Source organism: Chamaea fasciata, unplaced genomic scaffold (genome assembly GCF_029207755.1).
Source record: "Chamaea fasciata isolate MVZ Bird 193981 ecotype frontalis unplaced genomic scaffold, bChaFas1.0.hap1 SCAF_6, whole genome shotgun sequence".
In the NCBI taxonomy this organism is placed as follows: Eukaryota; Metazoa; Chordata; class Aves; order Passeriformes; family Sylviidae; genus Chamaea; species Chamaea fasciata.
The window spans coordinates 27,972,426-27,996,966 of record NW_027094091.1 but is presented as its reverse complement, the minus strand read 5'-3'; the positions used below and the strand labels follow the sequence as shown (position 1 = coordinate 27,996,966).

Here is a 24,541-nt window from a genome sequence, read left to right as displayed (position 1 = left end):
CAAATATTTTTTATTGTTATGCATCTTTTAAATAGTCAGTAGAATAATATTAAATGTGTAACATATAAAAGAATATCTCAGTTGAAATAATATAATGTACTGAATCTCTCAGAAAGACAGTAGAAAGATAGTTTGGATGTGTTCTGGAGATTTTTTTGCAAGATGCAACCTATTGATTGGGTTTTGGAAATAGAAACTTAGGCCCTGAACCTGGGTCAGGGCAATCACAAGCACAAATACCAGCCCTGAGGAGGACTTAAGAGTGCTGGTGGATAAGAAACTCATCATGAGCCAGCAATGAGCACTTGCAGGCCAGAAAGCCAACTGTGTCCTGGGCTGCATCAAAAGAAGTGTGACCAGCAGGTCAAGGGAGAAGGTTCTCCCCCTTTACTTCCCTCCACTCCCATGAGATATCCACCTGGAGTACATAAGTACATGCAACATAAGTACTCCCCAGCATAAGAAGTATATAGACCCACTTGGAGCATGTCCAGAGGAAGCCAAGAAAATTCTCAGAGTGCTGAAACACCAGCTGTGAAGACAGGCTGAGAAAGCAGGGGTAGTTCAGCCTAGAGAAGAGAAGGCACCATGGGGACCCTGTAGTACCCTTCCAGTACTTGAAGGGGAGGTACAGGGAAGATGGAGGGAGATATTTCACAAGAACCTGTAGTGATAGTACAAGGGCGGTGGATTGAAATTGAAAGAGTGTAGGTTTGTGTTGCACATTATGAAGAAATTCTTTAATGTAAGGGTGATGAGGTCTGGAACAGGTTGTCCAGAGAGGCTGTAGACTCCCCATCCCTGGAGATGTTCAAGGTCAGGTTGGATGTGGCTTTGACCAGTGTTCTTGTGGAAGGTGTCCCTGCCCATGGCAAGGCAGTTGGAACTGGATGATCCTTAAGGTCTCTTCCAGCCCAAACCATTCTGTGATTCTGTCATGTGATTTTTAGGAGTGCTTTGATTATTTCCACTTTTGCCAGATATTTAAAGAGAGTTGTCTTGGCGATTGCTATAGCCTTCCACATTTCCTTTCACAGAGAGTCAGAAAATATTCTTTCTAGGCAGTGATGGAGATATTTCAGATAGGTTGTAGCTAATTTCAAATGAACCACCTCACCAGGGACAGAATATGGCTACTTGCCATAGCAGCACAAAAACTGGGTGTATTGGTGAGGAGGGTATGGATGAAAAATTTGAAAAAAGGAATGGTGCCCATTTATTGTCTACTACCATACCTTGACCATTCACATCAACGTAAGCGAAGTCACAGGGGAACCTCGAAATAATGAAGGGAAGTCGGCAGAGCAAACACAAGTCCGATCAATATGATTACTGCTACGTTTCTCCTTTATTCTGTGTAAGGTGGCAGGTTTTATACACTCTATATAGTTTACACTTACAGATGCATTCTCATTGGTACATGGCACAGGGAAGAATGCAAACACTCATTGTTTAATAAGCTGTTTAAGGTAGCTACTATGTCCACAGCAATTACTATACTTGTTAACTGCTATGAAACCCTTTGACCCTAGCAACACCTTAAGTGAAATTTCTAAATGCGACACACACTTGGCACTAATTTCCACCTGCGCCACAAGCCTCTACAGGCCTCAGTGCCACGGCCTAGAGGCCTCAGCACCATGGCTCAGTCTGGATGATTCAAGTACAGTTTATCTCCTACATATAAGTCATACAGAAGAATCCTATTCTTTGTCACTTTCTGGATTCATTTGATATGACAATTGCTCTACAATCTATTTATAAACACTAAAAGGGTTTTGTGACTATGACAGTATATACTGATAGAAAGAAACTGATAGAGAATTTATTAAGGATGATCTTAGCTTTTTATTTAAATGAACTGCCTCATGTAAGCCAGAGTTCCTACAATTAGGCAGTCTTTGCTAAAGTACACTGCATTGGAATTTACTAAGCAGAAAGATAACGCTTGTTCCTTGAAAGAAAAGCTCAAAAGATTTGATAATTTGCTCTCATAGGACTCCACTGGTTATTTTACAGCTGTGGAAAAAGCAGTAGAGACCTATTTATTGACCTAGCTATCTGATAAATCAGAAAGAGATCAGTGTCATGGAATCTTTTTGAACAGACCACCTCCAGACACTGGGAAAGATGCAGATGAGGTCAAAACCCTCATCTTCCTGTCTCAGAGAGGAAAAGGAGAAAAAAAAATCTGATAAACATAAAGCTAAATAGAGTTTCTTTGGAAATCTCTAGAGATAAAAGAAGCAGGGGAAAACATAAAAAAAACCCTTCTCTTGTTAAATGTAGCAAGACAATACATGCATTCAATAACTACAAAAACTCCTCTTCTGATTTTTTCTTTTCCCAATTTGATTACAGTGTCAGAACTGAGCCTGAAGCATGAAAAGCAGTTATGAAACATCTCCAGCAGTAAAAATTATAGCAAACACAGTCATTACCCCACTGACCAGAGCATTAAATACACTTTCAAATGTTTCCACTCCATGGATGGATCAGAGAAACAGGTTCAAAACAGAGGGGTACTCAGCGTTGTTACTTAAGTCAAGTTCTTCTTTAGCCTTGGAAAATACTTACCTTACCTGTCATTTTCACATCTTTAAAACAGCGTTAATATTTTCCCTTGTCATGTGTAATGTGAGTTTAACTGTATTAAAGATGCAAAGAAATGTTGTAATAAGAACTTTGCATACATAGGTGAAAGTTCCCCAGGAACCTTAAAATCTTTCAGAGCTGCAATGTGACTCCTGCTTGTTGCACTTCCTTCTATGGTGTATTAAACCATATGGTTTGTTCCCAGTGAGGACAAGTCTCCTGTTTTTACAGTGCCTGTGGTTTAAAATCAGATTTAGATTAAATTAAGCAGTTCCATGTTATATCTTATAGGTGTGCCCTTATTCATTTGCATGCACTTTCTGTCTCTCTCAGATCTTCATACAGTAACTCAAGGAAACTGCATTTTCCAATGCCATTTTCTGCAATTCTCTGTATGAGCAGTTCCATTCAGCTCTCTATTTGTCTCTCTTCTTTTCAGGAATAATATAAATATTTCACCTCTTTCGAGGTTGTATCAATATAACAATTCAACTTAATTGCACATTTAGAGAAATTTATCTTCTTAAGCATAAATATCTGCAGAGCAACTGGGCCCTGGACATGAGAAAAAATAAAGTCCCAGAATGAAAAGGCTTCTCCTGTTTGCCTTGGGTGACAAACGTAGCAGAAGGATGCAAATCAGATTGGTGAAATACTAATTTTGTTGCTAGCAAAACCTGGGTTGTTTCATAGGGCCTCAGATTTTACAAACACCCATCAAGTTGCCTTAGCCTGATAATAAAATCTATTATCTCATATTTTAAACAAAGAAGAGTCAAATGGTATTTTGTTCCTGTTAATGAACTTGCCGACTTAGTGAAACAGCCATATTGTCTTTTATGTCTCACATTGTTAGAAGTCAGAGGAAGCAGGATTTAACTAAAGCGGTGATGGAACTGCAGTTTGTATTTTACTGGAAATTTTATAACAATCATAATATTTTCTTTCTCCCCTATGCAGAAGGATGTGTTTGACAATAGTGATATTAATTTCAACATTAAGTTTCTGTACAGGAAGAAATACTTTTAGATTGTAAAAGTCCTATTCTTCAAATTGAGCAATCACAATCACCAGTCCAGCACCACTCACCATCAGATGCTTTGAATTCACTTGAAGTCCACAGTGCAGTTCTTCCTTGGGGAGGCCAGCTGGTCTCGGCACTGGCTGTGGCCTGAGTCAGGTCCTTTCTCCAGACGTGTATTTCTGCTGTGTTTCTGTAGTTTCACTCTTTTGCCCTCACTAGTGAACCAGTAGCCAGAATTTTCATGCGTTTCCTTCTTCCCCTCAGCTGATTTGGTCATGGTGTGTTAAGTCAGTCTTGATATTTATCTGTGGCATATACCACAGATAAATATCAAGCCAAATAATCTGATATTAAATATATATATATATATATATATGGGTTGGTAATTCTTTAATTCCACTGGGTAATGCAGTCATACCTCATGAGATAATGCTTGATTAAATTCGGAAAAAAAAAAAATACTGGAGTATACTTAAACACTCTCAAGCTGGTTATCTCAAATTCTCTAATAGAAACATTTTGATTGTATGAGGACATAGGCTAATCTGTGCCAGCTGTTCTGTAGTTAACTGTTCCAAAAGTCTCATTCTCCCTTCTCAAGCAATTTTTTTTCTGCAGACGTATTTCATGCAAAAGCTATGCTGACCTTTAAAGATGTTTTATGTTTTTGCCACAAAATATGGTGACAGTGCCTATTTCTTTTAATGTTAGGAAACCTCACATCCAAAAATGTTTTTTAAAAGTTTAGCTAATGTTTAGTTATTTCTAGCTTTGTGAAGGGTAAATAGCCACAACAGCTCTATGGTTACTGTATAAAGGGGAATATAAGGGAAATATAAAGATAGAAATGTTAGTGTTTCATCATACAGAAAAGAAGTATTGTTTTTAAAGAAGTTAGTAAAGTTTCAATCAAGAATGTATCCATTTCTTTAATTCCTCACCACATTTACTGGAGATGATGGCTTTAATTACCTTGTGGGCATACGTAGAAATAATAGATATAGAAAAAGTATTGCTCTGCTGACTTAAGCAGAGGAAAAAAAAAAACCTGTTCAAAAAATATCCCATTACCAAGGGTCACTATTTGCACTGGTTTACATTATTTGCAGGTTGTCCTGGGTGTCTTCTAATATTAATTTTTCTGAGGTGTAAATCAGGGTAAGATCAGTCAGATTTTAACCCAGAAAAGTAAGCGACTGAGTCTAAAATTAAGGGCATTTCAGCTTGTTATCAACAAGCATTATTTTATGCTAAAGGGAAAAAATAATTATATAACTGCTTCCATTTAGGGCATATTTTTAAATGAATGTGTATACTCCATTCTATGAAGGGCTTTATAACTTTTGGTGAGGACATGCTATTGATACTGCATTGTGTCTTCTTTTCTGTACCTGGAAGCAGATAGTGATATACCCTAGTCTATCTATTGCATAGCTTCAAAAGGAAATGAGTCACCTGGAAAAATCCAACTGAAATAAAAGTGTGCAAACTTCATTTGTTTTGCTTTTTAAAAAGCTTATTAATTAAAATGTCATGTGCTTGTGCATGTTAAGATACTGAAAAACAGAACAATCAGACATTTCCATGCAAATATAATTATATATGCAAAATTTTACCCAGGCTTTGACATTTATGGATATATGAATATAAAATATTGCTTAAAATATTTAATATTTGAAATGTACTTTACTGCAATCCACCTAAGCTGGAATATGCAGATAGGAAATTCTAATGCATACAGGCTGCTTCTTGTCCCATGGTAATTCTTCATTATTCTTTAGTAATTCAGTTTACCAACACTCACTGAATTAGTTCTACAAATTGCTATTGTATGCATCTGATCGTGATAGTGTCTCCATTGTCAGTGGCTAGATGCCACCAACCTGAATTTAATTCACCAGATCATATTCAGAGACTAGTCTCACTGATTTCAGTAGCAGTAATTGGAAGAAAATGGCAAGCAAATTATTTTATTCTTTTAACTTGAAGGGTTGAATTACTGAAAATGCAATTCAAACAAAAGCAGAGGATTTGTGAAAATCAGACCAGGTTAACTGCTGGACTTTTAAATCTCACTTTATAGTTACAGCAAAAAATTTTGATCATTCTCATCTTCTGCACTTTCTTATACTTTAATCTTGTAAGACCAATTAGGGTATCATACTCTTGACTTAAATAATTAAGAGCCAGAACACAGAGTCCTTAATATTACTGCTAAACTCAGAAATTACAATAGTTTCACTCAGCACCAGTCTCTAAATGTATCGAATTTCTATAGTGCCATCATTTTTAGTTAATGGTAACACCATATAGGCCCACTAAAGATCCTAAACTATAACATCGCGAATCCTTGGAAGCTGTATATTTGGATTTCAAAGAGCTGGTAAGGGCCTTCCCATGATGCTCATAAACAGTAGAAAAATATTTTTACATGCTTTACTTCCATCAATTCTAACATCTACTGTAATCTGTCCCACCCTTTTGTAGTTACAGATTACAGTAACTTTTTGCATTGTTCGAAACATAAGTAATACTGCAGAGGGCTAAATTTTTCATTAAATATCCTGGTCACTGAGCTAACTGATCATATGCCTTTCTACTGCTTTACTCACTGATTTTCCACTCAGTTGTTAATCAGCTGAGTTTTAAATCAGATACTAATTTCAGAACACAAGTGATATGACTGACTCAGCAGGTCCATCTTGCACATTGGACCTGGCAAGGGCTTTCCTCCTGTGCCCAAGTGCCCATGTTTCTACCCAGTCCAGCTGACTCATCTATGGACAATGCTGACCAACCTGTCCTTCTCAGCCTCCATGTTTCCTTGAGTCCTCTGGTTGCCTTTGAAAACTGACAGATCTTCTCAGAGCAATCCAATTTTTCAGCTTAAATTTTCAGCAATTAAATCCTGAAATGATTAATAAACCATGAATGTCACTAATACTCTCAATGACACAATACAGACTTTTCCTAGAGCATATAACTCAAAGGGTCAAGGAGGCAAAGTCAAAATAGACTTAGAAAAAGGATTTTCCTTCGGCACTCTTGAGAAACCGTGCTCTCAAAATTTTGAGATTTTGATAGTAATATGCTTCATGAGAAACATTTATTTTGCAGAAATTCTCTTTTGTATTTAACACTAAGGAACTGAAAGGAAAGTTCATTGTGCAATTCTCCTTACATTTGGGATCTCTTCCTTAGAAAGGGGAACACTGTTGTGGAATTCACTTGAGGGTAGGAAGGTTGAATTAGAAAGCCATGATTTGTGATCATTGCCTATTAGTCTTAGAGCTTTTGCAATCTATGTTACTCCTAGCCCAACTGGCCCTTCAGCCAGACCATGTGGACCATTAAGGTTTTAGTTAGTCAGGTGGGCTCATTTCAGTAAGGGATGGTTAAGATTTTTTCTGCTGGCCTGAAGTATGGATGGATTATGCTATGGACCGGCTAGAATTTCTGAAAATGCTCAAAAAAAAAAAAACTTTTATTTATTTACTTCTCTTGAGTTGAACTGTTGATATGGCTTTCATGCCATTAAGACACCATGCTGAGTTTCCCAAACAAATACAAATAAAGCCAGAGGAATAAATGTCCCCTGCAACATATTCAAGCTAACAGTCTTATTGGATAACTACTCAAAGCAGTAATGTTCACTATTTTTAAAATATTACTCACTATTTGATGTTCATATCTGAACATATTGACACTTCATTGATCACAGGAAACATCAGGCAACTTGTGAAGAATAACAGAAAGCCCAAAATTATGAATTTTATCTTCTTTTTTATCTTCTTGTCTTGAATGCTACTTTCTATTAGGCCTTATAAAACTGCGTTTATCCCAATAACTGTTTTTGAGGAGAGTTAGAATTGAATCCAAGTTTGTTGAATATTAGTTAAAATATGTGATTTAATCCTGGCCCAGATACATTTGTCTTTTTTATCCTATCACCTCTTTGTGATAACTCTTGAACTCAAACTTCCTATTTGACTTGGTAGTAACAAGGTACACTTGGAAGTAACACTGATTTCTGAATTTATTTTCCCATCTTTATATACGCCCATATAAGTAATGTTTGTATATGTGTGTGTGTGTATCTTTTGTAGCACTGTGTGTATATTTACAGTATAAATATGTTGGGTGTTAGTCAAAGCTAGAACTTGCAACCAACCTCACCTCCCATTCAAATTGCCCAGCTCCTAATCACAGTCTGCTGTGTGCTTTGTGGTTAGACACACTGACACAGACTGACCGACTGAACCCAATTTGAGCAGCATGTCCTTCCTGAGCTGCAGGCACTCGTGCTGCTCTGTTCCTGGGAGACAGCAGCTGTGAAGGGAACCTGTCAGTCATCAGTTTCCCAAAAATGGAGGAGAGATGTGCAGGCACGTAGAGGTGCTGCAGGCTCAGCTGGGAGGCAAGAGCTCACCTCCCACCTGGGTCCAGAGCAGGGCACAATGCTTGTCCTTCCTCCAGGCTGTCAGAGCTGAGCACTCATGCCATTACCTGCTGCAGCCTGGCTGAAACTTTCAGGAACAAGAAGAAAATGGAAAAAGCTGTGGCCACAACCAAGTCTCAGCTGGACTCATGTCCAGCTAGGGCATCGCTGGTTAGCTTCTCCCTTGGGGGTAGGGGCTCAGGTTTCAGCTCAGGCTGTCATTTACTGCTCAGTTACTCCTTATTACTCTCTTAATTGACAGAGTAAACACATCTTATGTTTTTTAGATAAAGTTCAAGAACTGAGGTATGATACACAATAATCTGTCACATCAATATTACTTATGTGGGTTTTTCCTTTAATATATTTTCCTCACCTCAGTATATCCATGTGAGATATTTTCAGATTTTACAGTAAGGAAATCTGAGTTTTCCTTCTAATACTGATACATACAATTTGGAGTCATATATTTTGTTTACTGCTGATAGAGAAAGTGAAAATCATCAAACAGTCCTTGTATATGTCACACAATACTGATTGTGTCTGAGCTATATTGTGAGAGAAAATAACAAAGTGATAACCCCACAGAACGCTGTTGGTGCTGAATTTTCACTTTTGTTGCAACAAATTATGGGTGCTTTTAAAAAGATTATACCATACTATTCAGTTTTGAAGGTTTTTTTCTTGTCTTCCAAAGAAGATTATTTATCCTATACTGTAATATAATTCATTTGCTGGAAGGTATGATGCCAGGGTATGACTGGTGCGTATATCCTGTGTGTGAAGGCCATATGCAAAAGCAGCAGTACCTATCCAACAGCACTACAAAAACTAAGTGGAATACAGTGAATAGGTAAATCTGGGCAAAATTCTTAGCTGCGTTCAGTTACAATACTTTCTACCCAACCTGATTTCACCAGCAATTTTTGTAGATAATAATTATTTTCCATCCAGCAATGGAAAAATTAAAGATAACCCTAGTAACTGTATTGGAAGCGACCTCAGGAGGAGTCTACTGAAGCAGGAATAGATTTGAGATCAGACCAGGTTTCTTAGAACTTTATCCAGTTGGGTCTTGAAAGCCTTCAAGGATGGAGCCTGTAGAACTTCTCTCCAAGAAAAGTTTGTCTGTACCAGAGTAGTTCCTGGCAATCATTCATCTCACCTGCTTGTTGCTACCTGCATGTCTCAGTCAGGTGCCAGCAGTTTGACCTCACAAATGCTGGGAGGTGAAATGGCTTCATCTGATATTTATTTGCTGTAACATCAGAAAAATGGCCTGAGAATAGAGTGTTTTTCCTTTGCTAGAGATGTACTTTTTACACCAGCTTCACGTGTAGTGAAGGCAGAGGGTTTTGCAAGTTGCTCTTCAGGACGAGAGTCCAAGAGAGACTAGAGAATTGATGTGAGAATGGCCAGAAATGGAAGAACGTCCCTGCACTTGTATTGTGGAGGGACAGAAATGCACCTGAATATGTGGATGGGGGGAACACAATATCATTTCCAAGGAGAAGAAAAGTCTACCAGGTAGAACAAAAATTGGTAAAAATAAGAATTAATCAGTACAAGCTAGAGAAGGTTTGTGATTCCATGTTATAATCAAGTTTTTAGTACTGAGGAAGGTAACACAGGAATACGACCTTTTTTGATTGGGGCAGTTTTGGTGGTTTGTAAGTAGAGCTGGAGAACTATACATCAAGTATGACTGCCTTGTCATTGAAAGGCAGATGACATGACATTTCAAGATCACTTCCAGTTGTATATTTTATGATTCTATGACTTTCTCTTGTTAGCTCATGAACAGAGTATCTAAATGTGTAATAATTATTATTGTGTAATATTTCAAGCTGTTAGTGTTGATGATTTCAGGTTAAAATAGTGGCTAGTCTTGAGAAGCTGAACTTACTGCTAAAAGAACAGTGAAAAATGAATCATATAAAATGTATTCCTTTAAATGTCTATGGAAAAATTTCTTAAGTAGCAATTATGTGGTGCAGCTTTGGGCCTCCTAAGCATTTAAGATAGAAATGAAAAAGGAAAATTAGTATTTAAAGTAAATGACAGAAACATGATCTGTATTGTGTGACATATGCAAGGACTGTTTGATGATTTTCACTTTCTCTATCAGCAGTAACCAAAATATATGACTCCAAATTGTATGCATCAGTATTAGAAGGAAAACTCAGATTTTCTTACTGTAAAATCTGAAAATATCTCACATGGATTCATGAATTTATTCTCCCCTAATTCAAGGATTCACAAAGACAGTTGCAGAAGAATGAGGCTTTCAGAGTAGCTTTGTCTTTTGGTTCTGTGTTACATGGGTTCTGTCCTTTGCTGCAAATGGAGAGTGAACCAACTGTCGTGGGTTTTGTAAAGAGCATGTTATTCTATTCCATCTAGGTAGAGCAGAATTGCTTATCTTTGCCCAAATGGGTCAGTGTCGCTTATCAGATGGTGGAGTGCTACTTATCTCTCTTCATTGTTTCACTACTCCCATGAGGATATCTTCTGCTAATGGACCATTAAGAGCTCACCAATGACATGACACATTACATCGTACTATTGTAAGATGCTCCACACAAGGAGGAAGAGCCAAACCATCTTAACCTAAATAAAAAAGAGCCACAGTGCCACTAGGTGTCCAGTTTTCCACCGGATCCCTAGAGGAAGACCGGACCCATCTCACCATTACTGGACCCTTTTTCTTCAACGGGACCATCTCTACTCCCACAGAACCACATCTGCCACTCCAGGAGGGCTTACTTTGGACTGCTTCCAACACCCTGACCAACAGGGTGTCAGGTTGTATTTCTCTGACTGTCAGGGTTTTCTAGGATTTCTAGTTTGTTTGCTTGCTTGCTTGTTCTTTTGTACTACAACATCTGTATTTTTATATCCCTAGTAAAGAACTGCTATACCTATTCCCAAAATCTTTGTCTGACAGCCTTTTAATTGCAAATTTATAATAATCTGGAAAAGAGGGGAGGGGCTTACATTTAAAGGGAGACTCCAACCCTCCCTGGCAAATACTTGTCTATCTAAACCAAGACACCACCCTAAAGGCTAGTCTACATGCCAGTGTATGTGTCTGAGCAAGCCCTCAATGCTGGGCACTGTGCACAGATCATTCCCCTTAAGTAACATTTAATAGCTAGAATAATTCCAGTGTGCAGAAACATATTTCAAAGGCATACATGAAATAGCTGAATATATTATAAAGAAAAGCGGAATTCCTTGTCTGAACCACAGACTTCTCCAAAATTCCAGTCAACCAGTTACCACATGGTCAGACACTTAGCTTTGATTAATTTCAGACAACAATATACAGAAGACAGATGCCATTAAGGGGTGTCTGAGGTAAACAAGGGAGTTCTGGTTTTTTTTACCAAATTTGGACCACTACCAGCTCCTCAGAATCATCTCTGCAGAGATGGTGCAGTAATTGTTGCAGAGTTTTAGAAAAGCTTGCGTGACTGCAGCATCTTGGTTATTTATTTCAAGAAACATCTTGGTTGTAAAATATGGTGTGTGACATATTAAGGGGGATCCAGCTTCCTTTGATTCTGTATTTTCTCAAAACCTCTAATTGCTGTTCATTACTATTTGCTAAGAATTCAAAGTGAAAGAGAAAATGTGTTTTTTGATGATTTCTTTTTTTTTTTTTTTGAGCTATCTAGAATCTTTCTACAAGTGGCTGAAAAGGAATAACAGTTTCCTTGATCAACATTTCCACTCCCAACATTTTTGATCCCAATCTCAGTTAGGGGGGCTTGTTTTGCTTGTGACTAAGCTTCCATGTAGTTAAACCAAGAAGTCTGATATGAACATCTAATTTTGAAACTCTTTTATTGACGCAAGTTCTGAACATTCCGGTTTATTGAGCATTAACCTGAACCTGAACGTCTTATTCACAAACAAAAATTTTATCCCCATTCAAGATCAAGAGTTTTTCTACCACTTCCTCAGTAGCCAATTACAGCTCTCATAAATATCAGTGTGCAGTGAATTGTGATACAAAAGTAACCTTAGTTTAAATCTCATGGTGCAGAAGTAATTTAGTAAGAAGGTAATTGTCACTGGGACAATCCAATTTTTTACATGGGAAAGAGTGAGCTCTTTCCCAAGAAAACAAAGCACTTAAACTTCTTCCTCTGAATATAAAAAATTAGAAAGGGATTTTCTCATGCTATCATGTTCTCTTACAAACTTCTGACATAAAAAAATATTTCTGGCATTTCTTCAGCTGCATAGGTTGTCAAAGCTAAAGAATAAATGGGTGAATTAAGAGACAGAGGGCAGCAGTTCGCTGCTGCTTTTTGACAATACACTCCTCTTTCAGACCCTCAGCAAGTTACTAATGTACACACTCCCTAAGTTCTTTGTATTGGTGTACTGAAGAAAAACATTTGAGAAGGCATCAAGACCCTACTGTATCTCTAAAATCAGCTTAACCCCACCGACAAAAAACGGGTTACAGTTAAGTGATCTCTTTGCACTTTGCAATTGAATTCCAAGCTTTTGCAAGAAAAAATGAAATTCAGTACAGCTTTTTATCCTCCCTTTGTTTACTCTTCCTTGGCTAGCACTGACATTTGTAGGGCTGCACAGAAGACCCTGATGGGCACTACGCCTTTCCCAGGGACTGTGTTCAGCTGGACCCCCAACAGCTTTCTGGAACTTTCTGGAAACCAGTGCTGGTACAAGGAGAACTGAGGGGTAGCCTGGACAAATAGATGAGAGAACAGGAACTTGTTTGAACCCGGAATTCGGGGAAAATTAAAATAACTGTGTAACAATGACCTGTATCAGATAATTATTTAGATATCTATTTTTTAAAACTAAATTTGGAGTACAGCTATAAAGAGAACAAAGTACAAAGTTACTAAGCAAATGTTTTCTGATCACCTCAGATTTTTGAAATACTAAACTGTTATTAATATCATGTAAGGTGAAAGTATATTTTTAGTTATTGTCTACTGTAAGGTTTTATAGAGGATTTACTATACAGGAACAAACATCCATTACAGTTTGTCTGGCAACAAGAGAGTGGATTGATTTCCAGTGTCTTCATAGCAATAATTTATAGCTCTGTAATCTTACACCCAGGGTGCCTATAACCTAAGAGTATGAAACTCTGAATATTTTGGTAAGACTAGAGAATAATATCTTGCTTACCTGAATATTGTAATATTTGGTATCTCAGAGAATCAGCTGAGTAGCTTGAAGTAGCTTGTGGGATTTGAGAGACCTCACTTCTCTGTGTCTGGGGTTTATTTTCCATCCATCTTAGTTTTAGTGACACATCTACTTTATGGAGAAAGAATTAATTTTTTTCAGATTCTTGTCCTTCTCCTCAATATGCTGTATGCTTACTCAGGTAAGTGTTTGAGTCACCATCCCTGGAGATATTTAAAGAACATGTAGATATGGAACTTAGGGACATGGTTTAGTGATGGACTTGAAGAGGTTGGGTTTGTAGTTGGACTTAGTAATCTTAAAGATCTTTTCCAACCAAAGTGATTCTCTGGTCCTAACTAAACCAATTGTGTCATGCAAGCCAAATGCAAGCGTAAGTAGCATTCTGTGAGTCTGTGACAGTGGCTTTATTGCAGAAAACATTCTGCCTCTGAAAGAAACTTTGATATTTTGAAATTCACTGTTTCTAAACAAATTCAGTCTTTTTAGAGAAAAATTTAAGTTCTCAGCTTTTCTATTTGTCATGAAATTGCACGAGAAAAACACGACAGTGTTTCTTCTGCAAGTTTGGAACAGCCTTTATCATCAATTGCTACATTTGCCACACTAAGAAATTCTTTAAATAGTTCTCCCAGGTCTCTTCCATGACTTTATAAAAATCGTCTGTTAGTGCATTGTTTTCTGATGAAATTAACCAGATGCAGCACCAAAATATTTAAAGAGGTTTCCAAACAGTTCTGCAAGGAAACAACTGTCTGTCTATGCAGGAACGCAGGAAAATTTTGCAGCACAACAAAGAACTAAACAAAACAATCACCCCAAATTATGTCTTACATTTTGCCCATCTTGACAATGGGATCATAATTGCATCTTGTTATGTCATATGTAGAACACCTCACATTTCATCACATGAACTCATCTCTTTTAGCCTCCATTCTTAATTTAACTCTTAATTTAATACATTTAGGCATTTTAACCATCTAAGACAATAATTTCTGCTTCTCACCTAGAAGAAGGGGGAAAGTGCTTTATGAGTTTTGATTTTTATGTGGTGCTCTGATACTTTTCCACTGAACAAAGTAGGTCCCTTCTACAGTAGAGCAGATTAACTGGTGACACATTTAAATTAGGTCTTATGCACCTGGTTTGATACTTTCTGTGCCTTGATCCTATGTGTCATTTCAGACACAAGATTCAGGTCCATGAGATTCAATATGATTGGTATATACCTGTCTACATCTTCTAGCTTTCCATGCAAGAATTATCCCCTCCTCATTGTTTTTATCACCAACTCTGAAGTTTCTTTTTTTTCATTTCTTGCCTCTTTACAGAGGTGTTCGTAATCTAGTCATGCTTCAGAGTACAGGGAAGAAAAGATTCCTTGTTGAATGCACCATATCTCAGCTTTCCTTGATTCCTTTTTTCTTCTACTGGCCTCCTGCAGATAGGAGAGGAATTGGAAAATGTTTGCGTCTGGCACAGAAGCCTAGTGAATCTCTCATGTAAACTGCTTACCTGAGCAGTCTTAACCTGAGATTACTAAAACCACAAGGAAAAATGCAGACTAGGTTGCTACCCAGATAACTAAATAATTTAGTGGTTTCTCAGAAGCCATAAGCACTGGGCTAATTTCAATAAGTTGCAGGCTATGACAAAGTCTTCCTACATTTTGTCACTCAAGATGTAAAAATTCTCAGTCAGCTCCTGATAATAAGCCAACAAATCTCTCTGGTTAAATAGCCAGCTAAACCCATTCCTCTTGTATGAGGATTTTTTAAACGATTTTTATAGGACAAAGAAAAGTGAGTAAAGGAAATTTTCTGTATTGTGTTACCTGGACTTGAAACACTCAGTGGTGATTCTTCACCACCACCTCACCCCCCCCACACTCCCACACATGAATAATATGCAAATGGTTAAAGTATGATTAGCTGGGGCATTGTGTTGTATATTTTTAATAGGCTGCTTTTTCATTCATTGATGTCACAATCATATGAAAGGAAAGATATCTAAAAAGACAGAGTTGACAGTGCAACCTGTATTCTCAGAAATCTTCATTATCTAGGGTAGCATGAAAACTGTTTAGGACAACAACTCGTATTTCTCACCTATTTTGAATATGCAGAGGTTTGTTTGTTGTAATTCTCTTGTCTGTATTGGGTTTGATTCAAAGTCCTTTGTCTTTGTGGGAAGAGTTACAATGCTTTCAGGAGGGTGCTCAATATTATTACTGCTCTGCCTTCAGGTATTACAGGGTACAGTGTCAGTAACAGACTTTAAACAGATACCAAGAATTTCCTAGATTCTATGTTTTCACTGGTAAACTGGACAACAAAATATATTCATTTTTCATATTTATATTCATTCTTCTTCCTCCATTCCCTTTGCACTGTATTCAGTGCAGTGCAAAGCAGAAACTATTTGGTTTGCTTTCCATTTGTAAACAATTCCTCACTTCCATGTTTGAAATGCGCTAAATGATAAAGGCATATAAAGTGCAAGTACACAAAGCGATGCACTTATTGGTGTATTTGTAAAACACAAGCCAACAAACACGTATCAAAACTAAGTTTCGTGTCACTGATGCTGATTTAATAGCTGATTAATAGAATGGTCTCTATTTTTACTTGTTTCATACTTTGATCATAATAGAAAAGAAACAAGATCACTGAAGTACTTTCATGTTGATTTTTGCACAAGATTTCTAGATCTGAGGTACTTTTTCAATAATATAAAAAATGTAACATCATCACTTGTATTCACATCACATTTTTATTTAATTACAGTATTTAATTAGTGTTCAGATTGCTGTCATAATGTTCTCCACAAAGCAGAAGTCTTTCCACTCATGGAAAACAGAAATAGGGTCCAATAAAGGTAGAAATACATTTTTTTGCTTACTTTGTAAGTCATAATTGTTAAAGTATAGTCATAAAAGGCGATTTTAGAATTATTACGATGCTAATTTAGAAAATATCAAGAAGAACAAAACTCAAAAGTAACTGAATTTGTTTATGCTGGAAAGAGCATGATTAACTGCATTATGCTTAATATTCTGTTCACCCAGTGAACAGCAATTACACTCATATGATGCTCTGTGTCTCTATGGAATTTGATTTTGGCAAATTTCTGTAGTCATGATCCTGACGTGATGCTAAGTCAGGAATGCCTGCTGGAGCTGGATGTCATCAGACTGGCTACTGTAATCAAGTGTAACTCCAAAGACAGAGAGCAGGATTTCATACATCATTTATGAAATTGTAGTGGAAGTATAAGATAATTATCTTCTACATTGGACAAGATGTACCATTTTGAGTTGGTTCATTTTACATTTGGTTTTTGCTTCTCTTAGTTACTGGAACTAGTGCCATCACTTATTTGCATTAACATTAAAGGAAAATTGGTATAATTCTAGTGTACTGATGGCAGCCTGAGAAGTCCATGATTTCCATTAATAACTACCTGTGGTAATAGAGCAATCAGATCAATAACTGCATGAATATATGAGCACATGTCCTCACCTGTGGTGTGTACACCAGTGTGGGCTACATTGTACCATTTTCGGTCTGTTCTATATATTAGTTCAAATATGATTGATAATAGTAATTTTCCTGTGATTTTTCTGTTATCTAGGCCTTGTGTCTTCCGTCAAAAAGGAACGGAATGTTTTACCTTGTGTTTTAATGTTCTCTGCCTGCAATCCCTCCCATAATGAATAGGACTCTAATCATAGAATCACGGAGTGGTTTGTGTTGGAAGGGACCTTTAAGTTGCGCTAGTTCCAAAACCCCTGTCATGGGCAGGTATATGGTACAGTACAGTGTAAAATTTAGAGAATGGTAAGATTCTTAGGTATTTTCCAAAGTTTGTGAACTCTACTAGTCCAATGTAGAAGGATGAAAATTAAAACTTATTTTCATATCTGTTAGTAAAAAATCATCAGACTAATTTAAAAGCAGCATATTTTCAATTCTTCATTTGTTTTTTCCCATGAAAACCTTTATAATATTAAATCAGTGATATATAATAGAATTCTCTTTTTTCAAAAATGGTATTTTTAGCAAGAAAAGACAAGAATGAGTAATTTAATGCTATCTGAAATATATGGTATTAATATAAGATTTTAACTCAGTCCAGCTGGCTGCAGATCAAGAACACCAAGCAAAGCTCAGCCAGCTCTTTCCATAAATGATCACTGTCTTTTGTGTAAAAATCTTGCCTCTAAACTCTAAGTTTTCTTTTTCAAAGCAATTATGAGCATTTTGACACAAGAGTGTCAGGAAGGAGGTGGTGCCCTGATGGCTCTAGCAGGGGGATGTTTAGAGTGGGATATTGTCTCCCCACCTTAACCACAAGGGACAACACTGGCACTGAGAGGATCTGGTCAGGCTGGAATCAGCAAATGCTTTTAAAGGGAGAAACGACAAAGAAGGGGGGAGTGACTCAATCCCTCTGAAGGTATTAAGAGAGAGTGCAAACTTAGGTTTTAGTACCCATTTTTTCTGTACAGATTTTTTTCCTAATAAAATTAAAATAGTTTTTACACTCAACAGTCTACACCCTTTTCAAAAGGTACCCTTTTCTTCAGCTCTACTCAGCCAAAAGAGGTCTTTGGGAATGGACTGCAGTAGGGACTGTGTGTGTGATGTAAAACAGTGGCTAGAGGTGAAAGGTGAAAACACATTTGGAGAAATACAGGGTTTAAGAGAGCAAGGAATTGAAATGCATCCAGCTCCATTTTGCCATGCCTGGGTAAAACAGAATGGATGCAATAAATCCAAGTTTAGGGTCATACCCTTAAATAGGTTTCTTCTGTTTGAGTTTGTTAAAGTAATTGTAATGTATTGCTAATATGGGTATGAAATTCTTTAAACCAGAAACAAAAAGTTCTTTGGTAAGTTCTTTCTAGAGGTACTCTGATTAATGCTGCCTTCATACAGAGTTTTTTATTCATCACGTCTTCAAAATAAAAACTATAAAATTATGTGCAGAGAACATTACAGTAAGGAATTGCCAGGCCTTCTCATACGTTGCACAAGGCAACTTGGCAGTAAAGAAAGACACACAAACACTTGAAGACATGGGAGAACATAGTAGAAAGATGTATTGTTATTCTTTTCAATAATGATATGAGCTCCAAATCCACAAAAGCAACTAAAAATACTGGTTAAATCTCATTTGCAGGCATGTTCCCAAAAATGTTTTCATTCTATTAGCATTGTTTGCTGGTGATAGCAACAGGACTTGTAGACTGTTTTCCTTGTAAAAACATTTGGGGGTTTATAATTTAGGCATAAGTCGAGCATCCTTCATTACAGGAAGAGTTACAGTGTTTTCTGTTCTAAACATATGGATATATTCAAATTTAACTAGCTTCTTTATCACACCAGTGAGGATACAAATTAAAAGAAATATTGTTTTTTCCAGTTCATGACCAAAACTATTTCCTTCTTGTGTGGAGACATGCTAAAAACAAAATCTCCAGACAAATAACATCTCGAGTTTGACCTACTGTTTATATTTGTGATGTATGCCTGAATTGCCCTATGCAAATGCCTTAAGGCAGAAATTAAGGTTGTAAGGGCCTTCTCTGACCAGATACCTTCTAATGCCCAAGTTTTGACTTCATAATGGTAAAGATAGCATTTCTGTATAATTCTATAAGTGTAATTTATATTTTTGCATTCTAATTTGGAAGGTAAATAGCTGTCAGTAGGAAACAATGGGAAAGACTGGAAGCAAAGGAAATACTGTCTTTTTAAAAGGAAGCAAATTAATTGCTAATGCCTTGCTGGCTACAGATCATATCGTACTTCAGTAATAAAATCTCAGAATATAAACAAAAGGGAGATACAAAAAACATAATAAGGTTATAAAGCTCTTGGAAATTTATTGAAGACTATCAAGGCTAAAACTGTCTCAACATAAATTAATCTTATAATAATATTTCTTTTATGTGTTGTGATGAATTAGCCTTTTTATTTTATGTGGTCTTTTATATATAATGCTTAGACTTGCATGTATACGTATTGATAGTACCCCAGAAAAACGGGTGTTTAGTAAGTTGTAAAAACAGAAACTATAGTTAAAATGTTAAATTTCTCATGTTGATGTGAACAGCAGCGAGAACCACAAAGTTAGGACATCTAAACAGAATACCTAAATTCCATGATGATAATATTGTTTCCTGAAAGAAGTGTTTCCCTTCAAAGCCAGCTCATTGTGTCAAGCCTCAATATCACTTTGAACAGTATTTTTCCACCTCTTCATTTCAGCATTCTTTTCCAGCATTCTCAATCAAAGAGCATCCAGCATGCAAAGCAAGTTTATACTGTTATGGCAGGATGAATCAAACAATTTGCTAGGGGAAAATTCCAATTTTTTTTTTTTTTGGTCTTTGAGTGAAATGCCTCGTATCTTTCTAGCTTGAGGAAAAAAACAAGCAAACAAATAAACAAACAAAAAACCCAAACCGACCACAAAACAAACAAACTAAAATCCCACCCAGCAACCACCACTTCTTTTGTTGTGGCAGTGAATTTCTGTTTTTTAAGTCAAGTGTCAGTTTTAGGTTGATTAGCCTTTGCAGTGGTGTATTTGCAAGCAAAACCAATAGAAATAAGAACACAGTGAGGGGACTGTGTAGGAAGCTGGTTTAGTAACAGCACTGGCACCCTCTAGATGCGTGAACTGGTGACAGTCTTGCTTGCCATGGCCAACATGGTCCCTGCTGCAATGGAGGTCATTTCTACTCCATCAGCAGACACTCAGCTGCTCCACTGGGCTTTCTGTACCCATGCAGATTAGATGAAATAATTGTTCTGACATTTTTAAACCTCAGATATCAATTTAAGATCAGTTAAAATGAAGATCCATGCAGTGGCAATGAATCATTTGGGACACTGTGTTTTCAATTTGAAGGAAAGTGAAACTTAACCCATTTAGGTGAATTCTAAGATATTTTGAGGTTATATTCTCTCCCAATCACTCTAAACTCAGCTCAAATTCATCAGGGGATCCTGCAAATTCGGCAGCATTTTTAGAAACCCAATGCAAAATATCAAGTTGCAATACAAAATGAAATACAGTTTCCCTGCGTTTGACCTTTGCATTGTACATTGTTCATAACTCTGTTATAGACTGATAGATTTATATTGCTACTTTTCTAAGATTTGATTAAGTAACCATCACATATGTCTTCACCTAAAGATCATGTAGACTGTGGTTTATATGACTATTTTGTCCTTTAATTCTAGCAGGAATCATCTATTCATGTTTTGCAATGCCTTTGAAGCATCTACAAAATTCCTGCTAAGGGAATCCTAACAAGAGAAGTCTCTCTATAGCCTGAAAAACAGTTTAGTGACTATAAAATAACAGGCTAATTTGGACACTTATATTGCCTACTTCATGGGCACAATGAAACAATTGTAATATCTTTACATCCTTTTTTTGAGAAGGATTTATAAAAATACTATTTCAAGTGAGTTAATGGAACTTTGTATTTTCTAAGTGCAAATTATGAAAATCCCTACAGGAACTAGTAGGAATTTTCACAGTCCTGAATTTTGAGGCAGGATAGTTATCTGACTTTTGCTTTAATCTCTATATGAAAGGGAAAGGAAGGAACTCCATGAGAGCATTATTTAGTCCATCTAATTGAAGATCTTGCTTTGAGTTGCACTTTTGAGGATCTGCCCTGCCTCCTTTTTCTACGGAGTATGGGGAAATTAGCTGCATAAACTAGGTGTTTGAGGCTGTGATGTGAACATCACCTCATCCTGCTCTCTTTTCAGTCAGAGCATCCATGATGCTCTGTTCACTATTACCCTGGTGTATCTCATGTGTAACAAGAATTTCCAGCCAAGACAGAAATCTCTGCTACAAATCAACAAAACATAGTTACACTAATATGTTCCACTAAGGAATGAAGTTGGGGCTCAGGTGGAAAATGGCCTCTTTGAACTTGTCTTCTGTTTCCATCGTAGATTAACCTCCGTCATTTGTACTTCTACAAGCAATTTAATTAATTTGGGGTGAACATTTTGAGGACTGTTTAGAATCTGTAGCTGTTTTAAAAGTACGTGTATCCAAGTAATGATGCATTTATTCCAAACAATTGTGCTTTTAAAACATTTAATTGCTATAATGAATGTATATTAAATATTAATATAAAATATTTTCCCAGCAGTACATCAATACTCAATAAGCTGGTTACACAAAACAGTATTTTAAAAAAAAAAATCTGCTTATTATTTAGTGTGCTTTCCTGGCAAATGAAGAAACAGATCTTTCATAATTTAAGGTCAATCTTTCCAAATAATACCATTTCAGATTTATCAGTTGTATTTTCTCTTCTATAGGAAATACCAGAAGATCGGGATCGTTCACGACTGGATTCAATGGTGCTGTTAATTATGAAACTGGACCAGCTTGACCAGGATATTGAAAATGCTCTCAGTGCAGGCTCTTCCCCATCCAGCACCCCAACATACAAACGGAGGCATATACCTGTAAGCCAGTTTGGTCAATTTTTTGTTATTATTCTAAATACAATCTTTTTTGCTTCACCTTTTTCGCTTCACCTTTTTCTTGCAGTCCTCACATTTTTTCAGCTCCTTGGTTTAGAACTAAAGCTCTTTTTTTGAAGGATTTGATTTGTATTTTTTTTCCATATGTACATGTTTTGAGGGCAATAACATTGGCCTCAAAAATAATAATTAATTATAAATAAATAATAATAATAAATATCCATTATTTCCTTTTGACATCCTTTCAAAAATGAGAGCTTCAGAACTCCCAGATAAAGCAAAGAGAGATCAACAAGATTCAGAAAATGTCTGGCTCTCTAATTATCACCCACTGTAAATGCAGGGTCAGCACATGCTCAGGGTCACACCAGTCACAGAACACGAGTATGTGTCATTTGACATCACATAGAACTGAAAGGAAGTCTGAGCTACAGGTCTTGTTTTTCTTCTACGGGAAGGCAAAAAGTCCTTAGTCATTTAAAGAAAGATTCTGGGCAGAACTTGAATTATTTAGTGTAGGGGGCTTTTTATTCACTTAAAAGGATCATTCTTTCCTGAGAGTAATCCAAAAGGAGATAGGACAGCTCACACACGACTGATGCATTCTTTCTTTTCTGTAAAGTGTTTACACATGTAACTCTGAAGAACGTGAAATGTCTGATCCAAGGTATTCTTATGCAGGCTTCCTGTTAATTTCACCCACCTGTGCTTCAGATGCTTTTCAATTCAAGAAACCTGAGAAACACTGCCCCGAGATCTCTAGACTAGCATTTGTGTCATTTGTTCTGGTTAGTGATATTTTCTTTAAACAGCAAGGAGTTTTTCCTCTGAAAGTCAGGCTTCATTGTTGCTGAGTGGTCTGTATGTAGAAAAACTGTATTTCACTGGGTTTGATCAGCTGAAAATTATATAATATGCCATTTTTAGAGGAAATCACATAATTTTACTTTTCATCATTAAACATTTTCTTTCCCACTGAATATCCATGTTCTCAGAGTATCTCCTTAAACACCAATGACGCAGGAAATCTGAAATACAATGTTAACATCTGTTTCTTGTATCTCACCAATCCATGCCAGCACTTTAGGTAATTTCTTACAGTAATAAAGGGTGTGGAGGCAACGTGTGTAAATAACCCTTCCTGATAATCAGACATGGTACCTATTTCCATGCTGCAAAGCAGCACTGCAGAAAGACAGCTTTCATCAAACATGGAATATATGCTGTCTATCTATGGACAATGATTTCCCAGGAATTTTTGAACCTTTGATTGTTGTGGACCAGAAGATCAAAAGGTCTGGTTTTCAAGATATATAGGTATTGAGTTCAGGCTCATATTTATACTATAGTAAGAAATCATTTGAATGTAATGTAAAAACCTGTGTAATGCAGCAGGGATCATGGTTCTGCACTGTGGCAGCATAGCTCTGCTAACCAGAAACTTCTGAGAGCAGCTATAGCCATACTGACTGCTACAGAGGCTGCTCCATGGCTCTGCTGCTTCACATTGCAGACAACTCACTGGCAGGAAATATCTGACTCAAACACATGACCCTACCTAGAGTCCAGCTCTGTCCCTAATTTCTAACCCTTTTCAGAGCACCACACACTCATGTACATGGCATAGACGCACCTGCCCAAATGGCATCTTTGGCTTGGCAGACCAGAGACTCGACTGGAATTAATTAATCAAAGGGTGGTGTATCTTTTCAGTTCAGGAGCAGAACCCCTGAGATGACTCGGCCCCGTATTTCACCTATTCTAGGACCCTGGCATTAGGAAACTAAGTCTTTGTATGCACATTTTCTGGGATTAAGAGTTCAGGAGATTTTTTTACATAGTTTAAAAAAATATCTGTATTCATGCAGGCTGCATCTCAGCTAAAAATCCTGACAGGTTATGGCGGGTTCTACACATAACCAGGTCTTTGCCAGACATGCATCACAATTTATCTGCAAACAGTATAATCCCTTGCCCTCACCCTATGCAGTAAATCAAACATGCGCTAAATTTTTACTTCCTCAACAATAAAACATTCTGTATATCTGCTTTTTATTCTCAGAAAGAGGAATGTAATCAGTGTCATTAAAAGTAAGGGCATTTTAACCAGAAATGGTGTTTGGCTGATAAGTGTCTAGTGATTCAAAAAAAACTAAGGAGCTGTACCTCTGAATTGTATAAACCGCTGGATGGTGAAGTAATTTCATCTGCATAATGGCTTACAGATGTTCACTAGCTTGCAGTGCTGCAGAGACAGAAGGTGGGAGCACACAGGAAATACTGAATATCGGAGAAAAATGTCAAACTTCTGCTGCCCTTAACTGATTTTTCTTACCTTGCATTCTACCCTTTAGGGGAATTATAGCTTTGATGTTAATAGTGATTTATAATTTCAGAACAGCAGCTAATGCAAATCACCACCTTGAAAAAGACAGCAAGCATATGTATTTAAGTGAGCTTGCCTAAATATTTCCATTATTTAGCAGAAATATTTTATTTCACATTCCCATTTACTAAAGAGACTTGCAAAATTTTTCTACAGTATGTTGAATCTGGTTCTGAAAGTGGAGTGGATGTTGCTTCAGTAAATCACATGCAAACAAACTTGTCTTCTAATATCCATGCTCCTGACCCAGCATCTCCCTCTTCAGTAGCCAGTTCTGGAGCTAAACCAAAGGCTGGGGTGAGTACAAAGGTTATATTTTTTTAAACTTCTCTCATGGTTATGGACTGGAAGTGAAATAAAAAAATATT

General features: G+C 36.9%; 1 protein-coding gene across 4 annotated transcripts in view; it reads left to right on the top strand.

Moving 5' to 3' along the window:
• DLC1 (DLC1 Rho GTPase activating protein) overlaps nucleotides 1-24,541 on the top strand; it is a 257,450-nt gene that overhangs the window by 71,819 nt on the left and 161,090 nt on the right. For all 4 annotated transcript variants that reach the window (XM_066185796.1, XM_066185795.1, XM_066185794.1 and 1 more), the window contains 2 exons: nucleotides 21,620-21,769; nucleotides 24,330-24,470. In XM_066185796.1, coding sequence (XP_066041893.1) covers nucleotides 21,620-21,769; nucleotides 24,330-24,470 — 291 coding nt within the window. The remainder of the gene's footprint in view (nucleotides 1-21,619; nucleotides 21,770-24,329; nucleotides 24,471-24,541) is intronic.